Raw genomic sequence first — 15,486 nt, 5'->3', positions numbered from 1 at the left:
TGCCAGCCATTTGTTCTGTATCCTTTATAATACTAATTTCTAACAGTAGGTGGGAATGGCAAGTCAAAAATTTCTGCCTCATTATAGCAAGAAATTCCTCTGCTAATGTCCCCCCTCCTCCCTGTTTTACTCCCCCTGCATGCAAACAATTGTCTAGATCAGAGAGAGCGGCTCACAGGTGAAAGCTGCCTTTGACTTACATTGCTGGTCCTGTTAAAGTAAATGAACTGCTTCGCCATGCTGCTGATGTGCTCTATAGACATGAGGCTGGCAACCTCTAGCTGAAATGAATATAAATTGATTGAAAGAAATGTAATATCATTACTCTTTTCAAATCCAGATGGATTTCACAAGAAATACCGCCTTTCTCCTTAGGGTGAGCAAATGACCCTATTAGCTATGTGGTCAGCCTCACATTGACTAATCTGCTTGTGTAACAAAGTTAGAGTGATTAAGTTTTGAGCTTGCTTGTTGCTGCGTGTGAAGAGCTTATAGCCCAAAAGAATATTAATTTTTCTCCTAATTATAGCAGCCAGTCTAAGTAAAGTTATCACCTCTCCCTAAAAATAGCCCTGTTTGTATCCTTAGACCATTGTGAGGATGATGGTGCTGATATCCTGTAAAGGGACACGTGGATCTCATGCCTCTGCTCCCTGTGACCACATTCTGTGTTGGAAGTGACCTTCACGTTGGATGCTGCGAGCAGGGCCTTTCCCTAAGGATACGAGCCCTTCCTTCCTTCCCCACAGCAGGGGCTGCGGTGGGGATGAACATCAGTCTCCTCTAGCCTTATTTGCTGGTGGTGGTGTTGTGTTCTGTTCTTTGTTTCCAGTAGAAAAAGGAGGAGAAAAACAAGGGGCTTATTTATAGGATGACAAAACCACCTCTCTGATAAACAGAAGACTAATCCTAGCAAAATAGGCTCAGAGAGAGCTTGACTTCAATAGCAACAAATACTTTTCCTGCTACAGTGGTTCTTGCTCCACAGCAGGCTAAGGTATCAGGTCTCAGGTTCAGGATGACTATATATACATACATGTATATATACATGTTTTTTTCCCACTTGGGCTAAGTCCCCATCACCAAAAGGTATATTTTAAAGTGGAAATAGTCACTCGCATGTAACACACTAGTGTGGCACAACACAGTTTTAATCTGCCATAATTTGAGGACTACTCCATGCCCCCTAGTGGGGTTTTATTTTGATTAGTGACAATGAGGTGAAAGGTCAGTGTTCTTGGTTAATGACCTTTATGTGACCACCCTTAGCAAAGGCAGAGGCACAGCTGTCCTTTGCAGCCTTGCTGTTCAGCACTGAGCAGAGGTCGTTCTTGGAAATCCTTTGCCTTCAGAGTGGCAAAGGGTTTGAAAATGCTCTTACGCTCCGGGTCAGTAAAGCAGCTATGCTCACCTCTATATTGGAGACAATGTGGTATCGGACCAGCTCCAGCAACTTCCAAGAACCCTGCCGAAGTAGAAAAGAGGCCGTTTTAGTCCAAAATGATTCACACAAACCCAACCTGGCCTGTTGAGAGGACATGGGGATGACAATAGCATCACTGGCTGGTGCACCAGAAACCTTCGTGTGAGTGGTAGTGCTCAGCTTGTGGCATGCGCCCTGCCCTACATCACTTTTTATTTTGGCACGGGCCTCTCACAACTTGCAGGTGTGTTGGGAAAGACAGGAGGTGTCCAGGGGACAGGACACCAATATCTGTCTCCTGGGTCCCCACCAGCAGTGTCTTCCAGCCAACGGGGCCCTTGTGGCATCTGGTCCCCTTGACTGTTCCCAGCCAGGGTGACACTTTCCAGGAGAGGGTTTGAGGTTTTGCCTTGTGGCTGTATGGACTGTGCCATCCAGGCAAGAGCAGGGCAGTGGGGGTCTGGTGTGGAGGATTGTCATTACTTTATATGATGGGAGACCCCAAATCCTGTTCCTCTCTGGGTGTCGTCTTGATCTTTAATTGTTACAGCTGGCTTAAGCCTTGATCCTAGCAGCTCAGTTTAGATGAACACCGGACAATGTATATATGCATCTGCTATATATCTTCATATATATTTACTATCTGAGAAAGATTTGAGTTATAGAAAGACTATACCTCTGCAGAAAGCAGGTAATCCAGAACCTCAGCTTTCATATTACTCAAAGCCTCATCACTTGGAACAAAGACTGTGTAAGGCCTGTTGTCCTGCTGTAAATCCATTCCCAGGCCAGTTTTCTGTTTTGATTTAAAAATAAAAGTGAAATTACATATTAATCTTGAAGAACATCTGGAAATAGCTTTCTGAAATTGCTTTTTTGGATCCTTACCTCTATCAAAGATGTAAATTGGCTGTATCTTCTGTTATCTTGAAGTACTGACATTATGGTTTCCTGAAATAAGATGAAAGTAAGATTTATTTTAGTTGAGAACATGGAATAAATACCAATTCTTATGACACAGTTTTTGAATTACCCTATGAGCCTCAGTTATTACCAATTAAATACATTTGGGTTTCTTTATTGTTTGGGTGGCTGGTGGTGTCTGGAAATGGCTGAGATGGTAGCACTCTTGTCCTGGTGCTATACTGGCTTATAGTTAGAGTTTGTCATTGTCCTGAAATACTGTGTAGTCACAGATTGTCTCTTCATCCTCAATAAGAAAGGGCAGAGAAATAAAATATTTACAAGAACATCATCTAAAGAAGTGAACTCTCAAGGAAGTATGCTAAGCAGGGTACTAAAAACCCCTAAGCGCCCAAAATTACCAGTTTGTATAATGCTAGCCTTTTGCGGGGTGGGATTGCTGCTCTGAATAGAAGTCATGCCTGGTATCTGTCAAGATGTCCCTCCTTTGAATATGTTGTTTTAAAATTTGGTGACATGCACTGACTGTGACTGCCAGTTTCCCAAGGAACCATTCAGACGCAGTGAGTACAACCAAATCAATCCTCCACGGACCAGCTTAGCAGAAGATTGAATGCCTGTTTGCTGTGGAAATTGTGTCATTACCTTTCACTTTGAATGTTGCTTCTCTGAGTTGATGCACAATGGCTCAGCAGAGTTTGTCTTGCTGCCGTCAGTCATCCTCCTTTGCATTCAATTAATGTGAAATTATTTTAAAAGAAAGTCTGACATTGCATGTATATAGCTTACAACTCACCTCTTTGCTGCTTTCAAAGGTTGGCTCCACGTTGTCCATGGCTTTGTCAAGAATGTGCAAAATCCCATTGGAAGCAATAATATTTCCCTGCAAAAGTTTCCCTTTCCTCCTTCCTCCTTGGATTCTAATTCTTAATTGATTATCCTGAAAGAAGGCAGGCAATGGATAGTGAGCTCTTTATTATGGAATGACAACATAGCGAGGATGCATATTGAATAAAGTTTAACACCCCCTTTCATTGCCAATACCTGGGCCATTTAAATCTGGGGAGGCTAAAGGTTGCTTCTAATGCTTATCAAGGAAATGGAAAAAATTCCTTTGACTTTGGATCAGTATTGTGTTACTTTGTTCCAGGGCAGCAAAGTTCAGAAGAGAAGCAGGGACAGGCCCTGTGGGGAGAGCAGTGAACCTAAAAGGGCTCTGATGACTGCTAGTAATGAAAGTCTGACAGGAAATGATTTAAAATATGATTGTACTGAAAAGGTCAACTCCCATAATATTCAGGGACTATAACGCATTTCCTTATATTATATGTATATTTAAAACAACAAAATGTTGCTGATTTTGCACTGTACTTAAACCTGGAGGAAACTAAAAGGCCTAAGACAGCAATGATATTTTCCTGTTAGAAATGGAGTGTGTACTCATTAAAGAAATGAAATAGATCTCTCAGATGCCACTGATCTACTGCAAAATATGAGAAGTACTTGATTTAAGCCTTCACATAGACCCGGGTCATTAAGAAACATTTAATGGACCAGGAACCATAATTTGAGATTATAGAATCTGGTATATCAGCTATAGGGAACACATTTTTTAAACAGTGGGATCAGACTGCCCTAATGTTTACTGACATCAAGTAAACTGGGCTAGTGATGAACTTTACTCCATATTTTTCATGATAAATTTCCATATGCAATTTATTTATGCTGAAGACTTCTATTTGCTGCATTATTCAAATGATGTTGATGATCAGGTGTAGGTGGGATTTGCAGTGCAGTCGGTGATTGCTCTGTCTCAGCAGTACATGCAGGTTTCCAGCGTAAGGTCTGGATTTCCAGCCCCCTCCTTTTACTTCACGTAGGCTCTCTTAATGCCCCCCACCAGCTCTATTGGTCACACCTGAGGATTTAAGATGACTTAATCCTAGCAAACTTTTTTAGAGCTGTGTTAGACTGCTATGTCACTCAGTGGTGATGCATCTCTAAAGGTAACTTTTGTTTTCACTGCTTTTTAGTGGGAACTTTGCTGGTGAGGTTTCAGGTTTCACTTGAACTCCCTTTCAATGCATGGCCACAGCTGTGGTTTTTCATAATCCAGCAGCTATCTGCAACCTGATGTCTGACTGCAGAAAGACCTTTCCTTCCTTGTTGAGTGAACAGAGAGTAGTATTCTTGCTGAGGTAGGTTGGAAGGCCACTTACCTCTTCTCCCTTTGATATCTCTCCTGACTTGCCAGTCAAAGTATATATTACATTAGTAGTATTCAAGCTACTGGTATTCAACTGACCAGCAATTACATGGAGTTTCACAAAGTACTGTGCTTTCTGTTTATTATTCAGAAGATCCTTTATCTGGAAGGGCAGAAGAACAGAGATTTATTTCAGTACAGACTTAATCTAAAAATAATCTCAAGGTAAATGATCTTTTTCCTCTAGCTGTTATATTCTGAAATAATATATATATATATATATATATATATATATTTTATTTTTTTTTTCCTGAAGTGAGGTGATAGGGTCAACCAAATGGAGGTCTCTCTTGGTTTCAGTTCAGGTCACTTTGCACCCTTATGTCCTTGCATGAGCAGTGCCTCCAGAGTTGACTTCAGGGGAAGGTATACAAGTCGTCAATATCAGGCCACTTATTTTTTTAAACTAAAACTATTATTTTTTTTTAATTGCCCTTATATAAAGGTGACCCATAAGCTTCCCTGCTGAAAATTCAGACCTTAACTCAGCCCCTGTCTTAACCAGGTGAAAAAACCTTGAGCACAGCCACATAAGACAATCCAAAACTTACTTGAAGTATGACTGCATTCTACCCTGACTCACCAAATTATTTTGTTTTTCTTTTAAATAGGAAAAAGACAGTCTCTGGACCCAAGATTTAAATGTATCCAGAAGTGTACTAGAGCAAAATGTTGCATCAAAACACTTTTAACACAGATGGGATTTCTGAAGGACCTAAATCCGCCCCTTCCCCTCCACCCACCAAATTTAAACCCCTCTCTGTTACTTACTTACATTTGTACCTTTGAGCCCCTTGTTTGTCGGTACAAACACAGTAAATGGTCCCAGAGTACTCAGCGGCCATTCATAGACATTTTCTTATAAAGAGAGAGGGGGGGAAACAAAAAATTTTAAAAGTTTAAAAAGCTCATAGGTGGAAGGGACTATATTATCTGAGTCAGGTATGCAAGGGCAGAGTAAGAAAGAACATAATCTGTGATTGTTAAATGTTAATTTAAGATTCTAAAATCCAGGTTGTTGAAAGATGACAGGCAAATGGGATGTGAAATTCAGCTGCTGCTGCATATTTGACACAGGATGAGGCAAAACATTCAGAATGCTTCTGAAACCCCAGATTCTGCATCATGCAGACCAAGGTGATGGACATGAAACCAGCGTTTCTTTGGAGATGTGTCTTTACAGGAAGACTGTCTCCTTTTTTAAATCATTTCAGTCTTCTTGGGGTGAGGTGTATGCTACTGATAACCTGCTGGTAGTACGAATGTCAGCAACGCATAGCTGGTAATAAAAGTTGATGCACTGAAAGCTAATTAAAGTTAATTTGCGACCCAGATGGGTCTTGTTTCCAAGACAGCAGTAGGAGACCAGTGATTCTGTAGCTGAAGGGATTAAATATTTCTAATATTTTTCTCTTTTTCCAGAGGTTTAAAATCAGAACTAAAACAACCTTTACAGTCATCATATAGGTATGTTGTACCAGAGAATATACATCAAAATTAATATGCTGTCTTACAAAACAGTGGGGACTATTCTGCTGTATTTTCTTAGTTTTTGAAAGACGTTTACATGGAGTGAATGTATTGTAAAATAACCTGTGCGGTTAATATGTCTTTGTAGCTTCTGGCTAGTAAATCAAATGGCACATTTATGTCCAAAACTTAACATAAAATCTGGATTGTTGTTAACAAATGGTGGCGCCCAGCATATCAGGCACTTTAGACATGTAAGGAAAAACACAGAGAAACTGCAACTGATCTCTCAGTGCTAAGGCAATGGATTTTGATCTTCAAAGCTGAATGTGAAGGTCACTGCCAGACTTTGCCTTTGGCCCGCTATGGGGGATTCTTATTCTGTTCTGGTCAGGAATTCAGGATCTTTATTTTAATTGTTGGGCTCAGTGAAAAGGTCTGAGCAAATTATATTAAACAGGGGAAAATTTTTTCATATGTACAAATTTATCTTGAAGATCCAGCTTGATTCTAGCAAGGTTTGTTCATAGCTCACATTTGTGGCCATGCAACAGAAAATGATGAAGACAGTTACACTGTTCTCTTCATGAGGTGGCTGCAATAACTGTGACAGGCTGGAAGCTGTGAGCTCTGGCAGGATCTTCACTTCATCTCTGCAGGCAATTTGGAAACCTGGAGACGCCCCGGCTGTAGCCAAGGTGATCTAGTGGGGGATCCTGAGCTTGATGGAGACCATGGATGGGATTAGTCTCTTCAGCTTGCCTCTCTCCTCTTTCCAGGTGAAAGCAATTCCAATGCTGATGACTGGGGAATCCTAATGTTTTTGATGGACTTCTTTGTGCTTTTCCAGATCAAATCTCAGTTATCCAAATCAATGGGGGCAGGGAGGGAGAGGAAGTGGGATGATCCCACTAAGAGGCAAAACCCACCGGTGATACCAAATGATGTGTGAGGGGTATGGGAATGTGCTTAGCACTTTTGCTTGGAAATTCTTTCAGATTGCACAGCATGGTGAGCAAAGGCAGCTTTAGGTGGTCAGGCGGGGTCTGTGGTGAGTAGCGTGTGTGCTGTGTCAGACTGTTAGCGGCACCTCCCTGCAGCAGGGAGTGCTGGGGGAGGACAGGGCAAGATGAACCCACCCAGCAGGAGCTGACTCTGCCTGTGTGTGGTCACTGACCCATGAGCGATAGGGCGGCTGTCAGCTGGCCTTGCCACCATCCTCCCACTTCTGCGTTCAGGTCTTGGAGGCGCTCCATGATGTTTCCGTAGCACACAAACCCGTTCCCCACGGAGCCCTCCTGGCACGTACACCTGTGAAGGGATTGTCATCTTAGCTGTGGGCTGATGCCTCGTGGTGTCATTGCAGCTCTTGTTAAGCCTGCTCCAGGTGTTACCTATTGTTTCTCTGAAGGCATTTTCAAGTAGCATCAATGCATTTTAATCTAATCTCTGCTTTTGCATGTTGTGATGTACGTCTGTGTGTAGGTCATCTGGGTGGCTGCTTGCCTGATGCGATGTCCTTCTGCCAGCTGGGCCAGGAGGCAGTGAATCTGTCTTGTAGGAGCTCTTTGAATGGGGGCTATGTGATGCCCCTGACTGTGGTGCAGCCTCTGGTCCCCAAATACTGTGGTTGCTGGAGCCCAGAAAGCCACTGATCATTCCTGCCTGTGGGCAATGAGGGGCTAGGGCATAAATATGTGGGCTGCCACCCTCACAGTGGGGACGTGGTTGTGTGAAGCTCCCACTTACTATGCAGGACTCAGCAGGATTAATGGTAGTTATGTATGAAGGGAGTGACGGCAGCTCATCAATCCTTGTGATAGCTTTATAGGACTAGTAGGAAAAGGTAGGCAGGGGTGTCAGTCCTTTCAACAAAGTAAAGTGATTGGTTGTTACCCTGCCCTTTATGTAACACAACTATTTTAGGCAATGGTACTTTATGTTTTTTCTGAAGCTGCTGAAGCATGAAATCTTATGCTTTTTTTAGGTGTGTGTTTTATGCTGCTGCTGTGTCTGTACTGGAAATACCATCTCATCTGGGACACCCTGGCTGTCCCCAGGGGACTCCAGACTGTGAGAGGTGTCAGTGATGTATGGCTGACCCAGTCCTATGTATGTCCAAAGCAGGCTTAGGTCATGGTACTCATGAGAGTGACAGGCAATGCCTTGAGATGGGCTCAATGTTCTTGCTGCCTTCAGATGAGCTGCATTTGAGGTAGTGTGTTGCAGCCAAGGCAAAATATAAAGGAAATTTATGGAAGAACAACACCAGGTATCAGTCTGACACTTTCTATCCTATGTGGGAGGGAATATGCCTCATGAAAACTTAATCTTATGGCTGTGAAAGACCTCAACAATGCAAGAGAGGTGGGGAAAATATTGTTGGTTGTCATCGTGATTGACACATGCTTGCTATTAGGTGTTGATGGGCACAATGGTTGTGAATTTCTAGGAACAACTAGGATATGAGTATACCTTGACCTTTTGTCAGCCTGACTATTCACTGGGAGAGGTGGTTAGTATTTTCTAAAAAATCTGAACTCTTTAAGCCTGCCTCAAAGTGAGGGGCTGATGATGCCTGCTGGTTTTGCCAATCTCAACTTTTTCTGTTGCAGTCTTCAGAAAACCAGCCCCTTCTTGGCTGCTCCTGGGAGACTGGCTGGGGCTGTCAGATCAGCCATTTACTCATCTTCAGTGATAAAATTAAAGCAGGTTCTTGTCAACATGTACTGCACACAGAAAGAAACACTAACCATATTTAGGAGGCTAAACAACTACATGGTATGCATTGCCAAACATTAGCTCTTAATAGTCCCTTTCCTAATTAAGTCTCCATCATGTTCAGTATTCGTACAAGCCCTATCCATAATGATTCATCTCTCTGGGTATTTTTTTCTAAAGGCATCATTAGAGAAGGAACATTACTCCACGCAAGCAAAAGATGTTCTTTATATAACTAATGACCTAACATTTGCATGTGCTGGTTGTTACATACACACATCTGCCACTCACACCCCACACCAGTATCAACCTGGTGCCAAATCATCTCCTGTTTCCTATGTACCATCTCTGCTGTAGCTGTTTCTCTGGTGATTGCAATATTTGAAAATCCTCACAGTCCCTGCAGTCTGGGGGCTGCATGTAGGATCAGAGGGGTGCTGGGATTTTGGACAGAAGGCTCAAACTTTGACTTCTTCTGATCCTGGGTAAAAATAGCAGCCTAAACACATCTTAATTTTTTAGGATGTGATTCTGATGATGAGCGCTCTTCTTTTTAAGGGGATCTCTTGGGCAGAGGGTATGCCTGTGGAGCCCAGATGAAGGCTTTAGGGCTGGGGGAGAGGAGCAGCTCCCCCTTGGGAACTGACACTTTCCTTCTGATAGGGTAAATATTGCTGTATTGATGTATGTAGCCCTCTTAACTTCTGAGCAGAGAAGAAAAAAACAGTCTTCAAAGGAGCCGAGAAGGTTTAGTAGAAAAATAAAGTACCCTTGAAATATTGCACAAATCAGATCAAGGTTTCAAAATAATCTTCTCTGCTCCCTTTCAGCAAATGGTCATAAAGAAGCAGGTGGTTAAACATAATAATTTTTTTGGTTATAGTTTCCAGGGGCACAGTGAACTGCAGAAATACCTATGTAGTCTGAAACTTCTTTCTTGAGGACAATATTGCTTATAACTGGGTGGGTGTCCTATAACATGCTTTGGATTTGACTGCCAAAGGAAAGCATTTAGTAATTGCAGATTAGAACCTATTGCGTAGGATTGAACCCTTCAACATGTCCTCTCACCCCTTCTAATGGAGTAATTTACTCTGTGTGCCTAGGCAAGGGAAGGACCAGATGGGTGACTGACTTCGATCTCTTTTCTCTCAGCTTTGTCTGGAGGATCTGGTTTGCAACTCATACTGCATATGGCTTTATAGGTTTTGCTTTGAATGCACTGCGTTCCGTACAGCCTGGGTGCCTCTAAAGAGGAACAGTTTTATAACTGCTGAACTATTTAAACTTAATTGTTTGATGTTTTCATGATATGCTGCATGGGCTGTATAGGCAGGACTGAAAGAGATGGGAACTGTCACTACTTCAGTTTACCCAGGAGGGAGAAGAGAATTGTATTTCTCTGGAAAAAGGGGATCCCAACTTTCCATCTCCATTTTACCTGAAACTTGTATAATAGAATTTTGGTTTATGAAGCTACTCATTTCTACATTGAAGACATAGTCAGAGTGAAAGTAAGAGTGAGATAAAAAAGAAAATACCTGAGTTTATCTAAGGCAAGGCTAGTTCTGCTCGGAAACCAGAGAGGTTATGGTGTAATATGCAGTGTAATTCTGTACCAGTTGAAGCTTTGTAGCTTCTGGGCAAGGCTGAACATAGTTACTGTGCTGAAGCAATGCCATAGAAAGTGTCATCAATCATTCAGGAAAGATATATGTGGGAATAGAAAACAGAGACAATCTTGATTTTACAGGAGGTTATGTTCACAGACTAAATGTTTGTATTTTCTACATCTTTGTCTGTATAAGAGATTTATTCCTGTACAAATAATTTGATTCTGGAGAAAGTAGAAGTGACTCTATATGGGGGAAGCTAACAGCACAAATATGTCTTTAATAAAAACAAAACCTGAAACGAAGGAAAGGAAGCAATGCAAGTTTGTGGCCTCTGTTACAGCTTTGTGTTTTAGAAGAATCAAAAAAAACTCCACCAAAACAAGCCCTCCAAAAAAAATTTAAAATCTGGGATGCAGCCAAAATACAGTGTCTGCCACTTATCAGAAAGTATTTGCTGTGCATTTACCATTAGATGTTTTTCTTTGCAAAGTTCCTCTTTCATAAATGGATTTTCCTGAGTTGGAAACTGTTCAGTATAGTTCCAATCTTTTGCCAAATAGGTAGTTTTAGTTTGATTTGATTTCCATTCCTTTCTTCAGTTTTTGTTTTTGCTATTCAAGGTCACTGAATGAACAATGAGCAAAGCATTTAGATTGAAAAAAAATTTTAATTTTCCCATTTTAAAATTCTCAAAACTTTCTCAGCTTTTGAAAATTGAGTTGCAACTGTGAAACAATGACAAATTAGGAAAGAAGGGTCCTGATGTATGTGATGTGAAATTTTATTATAATTTTCAACTCATGTTGTGCAGTATAATAGTATACTATGTAAAGTATAGTGTAAGTATATATAAAGTGCGGTTTGAGTAGCATACTATGCTCTAGAAATGAACCAGGGGGTATTCTAGATAAACTTATTTGAAATGCACAATAGCTTACACAAAAGTGATGTTGATATTACACTATAAGAGAAAGCTGAATGATGAAGCAAGAACTGACAATAAGAATACTCTACTGAGTGAATGCTTTCTGTCTATATAGATCTATATGATAAATAATTTGTTCCCAATTTACAATGAATTGTCTTGTCTTTCTTACTCAAGCTCTCAGATCTTGAAAGCTAACACTTGAGGAACACCTCTTTAAACCTACTACTAGCCATCACTGGGCTATAGAAACATGTAATCTGAATTGTTTGGTTTAAGATAGCTTTGTTAAATTTAGTGTTAAAACTGACTTTCCTCCTAATATCTGTGTAGAAAATTTCTGTAGAGGAAAACAAACTCTGCCAGAGTTTTCACAGTTTCCCATGTGCTTGTCTCGAGCTTTTGAGGAATCTGTCAAGGTTGGTGATGCTTTCATACCATGGGGATCAGGTTCCCTAGTATTAGTACACCAAAAAGAGCCAGGGGTCCAGTGCTGTGCCATGATAATTAATGCTGATTAATTTTTAGCATGCTGCCTGGCATGTTTCTGGCCCACATGAAGTAACATTTTCCCAGGCAGTGCCCAGGCACAGCTGAAGGGATAGAGTGTGCCAGGGATCTCTGCCAACAGGCAGTTACTCTGTTTTGGAAGAAGAGGAGACTTTAGCTGTGAGCCAGACTATTCTGCTCACTCTGAGGAACAGAAAAGAGGTCTTGGTCCTTTTTATTTACTAGTGTAGAAATGACCTCTGGGTGCTATAAAAATTAAACTTAGTAGGTATTAGCAATTGGACTGAAGAAATCAAACACTATGCTAATTGGTTGACACTAATCCCATTAAATCTTGTAATTTGTCCTTGATAAAAAAAACATTAGTGATAAATTCAGGAAGTGTTCATCCATTGTATTTGTTTTAACAGACTGTTTACTAGGGGGAGGAGGGAGAAACTGGGTGAAAGCTTTAATAAGCAAAAAGACTCACGTAATCTGTCCTGGTGCAACCATTGAGCATTTAGCTTTTTTATGGCAGGTGTTGTTTGTTTCACAGATGTCCATCATGCTGCATCCTTTCCCAGGTACAAAGTTTGTGTAATACTCCTTGCATTCACAGTGGGACTAAATCAGAAGGATAGGATAGTGGAGATAAAAATTAGACATGCATGAACTGTGGATGTCAGCATAGTTTCTGGAAATTGGGTCTAAAGACAGTGAGCTTCCAGGGCCTTAGTTAAATCACCCGGTGAGTTCAGATTATCCAGATTTATACAACTGCCTTCTAGATTTTATCTGCTCCAGAAATCTACTGTCTCTCAGATAAATTTCTTTCAGATAAAGCCCTTTAGATTCACTTATGTGACCAGAGAACATTTAAAATCAGTGTGGGTAGGCCAGACTTTTTACCTCCGTTCCCACAGTGCTCTGCCTTTCAAAACAAGTGCCATTACATATTAATGAGCAAGGCGTATCAGCACTTATATGAACATGAACTGCAGGATGACCCTGGGTAACTGACTCCTTTTTCAGCTCTTCAGGGTGTGCAGGCAAAACAAGCAGTCTTCTAAAGTCTTCTTTTCTCAGTGTCAGGAGTTTTGCACTCAGAAACCTGAGCTACTTCCTGATGGTGTGAATAGTATGCAGCGTTTATATGGTACCTTTCATTGGCAGTCCTCAAAGACCCAGATTACTCCTTTCCTAAATACGTTCACTGTAGGCGTTTATCTGTGGTACCAGTGTAAGTAGCCTACTGGTCCTACAATCCCGCTGTGGTCAAAGAGAGAAAAATTAACTGGGAGAAGCTTAATTTCAGTGCCTTCATTTTGGGGAGGCAAATCTGAGCCAAAATATTCTAGGAAAAAGAACACTAATGCCTTTCCCATTTTTGGAGGGGAAAGTACCACATAGGTGCATAGAGAAGGAGGTTAAGGGACTCACTCCTGGTCACTGACAGGGCTTATACCAAAGCTAGGAGTAGAGCTTGGCCTCCTTGAGGCCTGTTCCTGTATCCTCATTGCTTCTTTTTGGAGAGAAAGAGTTATTGCTTTCTAGGGAGTTGACACAGGAAATGTCTGGGGCACCTGTTCAATACTAACCTTTCCTGGACCATCATATATGCAAATGGTAGACTGTGCAGGGCAATTCCCATATGTTGCTTGACAGGGGTCTATGGGTAAGCAGACTTGACCGTCCCCTCTGTAACCTTCTTGACAGGTACATTTGTGCTGATTTGGTCCAAGGTAAATGCAGTCGGCATTAGGATCACAGATCTTTTTGGAGCATGGGTTGATAGCTTGAGAAAAAAAAGAAGTGAAGTAAATGAATTATTGCCCACAGTTTTGAAATTGAAGGCAAGGATTTTCCAGAGCACCTGCATGCCAAACAAAGCCCGGGTAGACTAAACTTCTCATAACAGCCAAGTCTGAAGTATTATGGTGGCACAAAGACAGAAGGGAGGAATGTATTTATACAAACGTAGCAACCAACTGCTTACTTTTAAACAGAAATGATCTCTTAACATGGCAAATTGAGTTATAAACAGATTAAAATGTGTAATGTGCTCATTAAAATATCACAACTATTTTCCTGTTCTCTGGTGGATTTTAACCAGAGAAGGTCAGGTAGGTGATACAAAGTCTGTACAAGCTTTAAGCGCATGGTAGATCAGTTGGAAAATATTTCTCAATACAATAAGCCTTTGCTGATTTCTTTCTGGTAATTAAACAATGTAATGTCACCCATTCAGCTATATGGAAAACCGGCCAACAAGTGCTTCAGTCGAGTCTTCCACACTGCTGTAGTTTCAGGACTGGACTGGGATTGAAGCTCATTGAAGCTCCATGAGCCCTTTTTTTCAAGACAGTGACGTTGTTTGTCCTTGTTCATAGTCCAGCAGTGCTTGGAGAACACCCTCTAATACCCTTGTGCCCATTTTAGGGTATGGTCAAGGATGCATTGCAGCTGGAAGGTGGCAGGTCCTGGACTCACCTTAAAGGTGGTGCTGCTCACTGTCTTCCCCTCTCCTCCTCCCTTTCTTCCCCCTCAGCTGGGACTGAGAGAGTTGGCAATGCTCAATTTCACTCTTTAAAGACTTCTATTCTGTTCTGGTATGAAATCACGCATGTACACACATATTCACATGCTCAAATTGACCATAAGAAATTCCACCTACAAGAAGAGTCTGGGGCAGTTGCTGCTGTCCTCACTCATGACCTTAGCTGAGCTGCAGCAGCTTGTCCCCTGCTTCTCAGCCATTCAAGTGTAAAAGACACTGGCTTAAGCCACAAATGACCTCAGTAGTTAAAGGCACTGGGACAGAGGAGCAATATCCACACAGACTGCATCAATATAAAACCCAAGAGAGGTAGTGATATTAGCATCCTTCTCTACTGGTTGCTGAAATTTCTTTGTCTGTTGCTTGTCTATGTTGCCTACTAGAAGAACATCACATTCCCTGAGGAGTGACTTTCTGATGTCTTGCTCTTGGATGGTGTTCAAGCCTACTTGGAGGGGATGACATCATAGTTAGGACCAAGAGGATTGAATGTAGATAGTCCTAGACAGGATAAGAAGTATTGTACCTGTGTCCTGATCCAATCCAACATTTACTAAATAGTGCTTCCAGTACCAGATACAACAATTTTCTTCATTGCAGTTGGTCTAGAAGGAAGAGCTGGTGTTGCAAGGTAATCTAAGTAGAGGAAAGAAAATCTGGACTCTTGTAATGTAGTTAATTTGAGCATTCAATGGCAAGTTGAGGAGTCTATAAAGACAACTTTAAGATAGACTTTTACCTCCAGCTGAGATACTATTAGCTTTGTTTCATAAAAAATATGAAAGCTAAAATGAGCTTTACTTGCCTGTAGAGTTTATCTTAGTGATGAAGCTGAGCTGCCACATGATGGATATTCAGTAAACATAAGACCTTGGTTACTGTTGATTTTTATGGAAGCAAACAATGAGGTTGAACTTCAGCAAGTAGAGGGAGGTAATAGGAATGGATTTGTAAGCGCTGATGACTCAGTGTCCACGCTGTATTTCAAGGGGCTTTACTAGCTTTAGTCTGGTTGCATGGACTGCAACTTGTTACCAGTTGGACTGATGTGCTTCTGAAGCACATTTTAGGGTGTAGTTTCATCATGAAGGA

At 41.4% G+C, this 15,486-nt stretch overlaps 1 protein-coding gene across 1 annotated transcript in view; it reads right to left on the bottom strand.

Annotated features, from left to right (window-relative positions):
• The window catches only part of STAB2 (stabilin 2), an 89,136-nt gene that overhangs the window by 60,509 nt on the left and 13,141 nt on the right, over positions 1-15,486 (bottom strand). The window contains exons 8-17 of the mRNA XM_033008027.2: positions 13,436-13,632; positions 12,328-12,461; positions 7,261-7,394; positions 5,389-5,471; positions 4,567-4,716; positions 3,144-3,287; positions 2,312-2,374; positions 2,100-2,219; positions 1,412-1,465; positions 201-281 (exon numbers count right to left, since the gene is read on the bottom strand). Of these exons, the coding sequence (XP_032863918.2) occupies positions 201-281; positions 1,412-1,465; positions 2,100-2,219; positions 2,312-2,374; positions 3,144-3,287; positions 4,567-4,716; positions 5,389-5,471; positions 7,261-7,394; positions 12,328-12,461; positions 13,436-13,632 (1,160 nt within the window). The remainder of the gene's footprint in view (positions 1-200; positions 282-1,411; positions 1,466-2,099; positions 2,220-2,311; positions 2,375-3,143; positions 3,288-4,566; positions 4,717-5,388; positions 5,472-7,260; positions 7,395-12,327; positions 12,462-13,435; positions 13,633-15,486) is intronic.

The sequence above is a fragment of the Tyto alba genome, unplaced genomic scaffold (assembly GCF_018691265.1).
Source record: "Tyto alba isolate M040663 unplaced genomic scaffold, T.alba_DEE_v4.0 Super-Scaffold_2, whole genome shotgun sequence".
Classification (NCBI taxonomy): Eukaryota; Metazoa; Chordata; class Aves; order Strigiformes; family Tytonidae; genus Tyto; species Tyto alba.
Note: the sequence above shows the minus strand (reverse complement) of the source record. Positions and strands in the feature narration are given on the sequence as shown.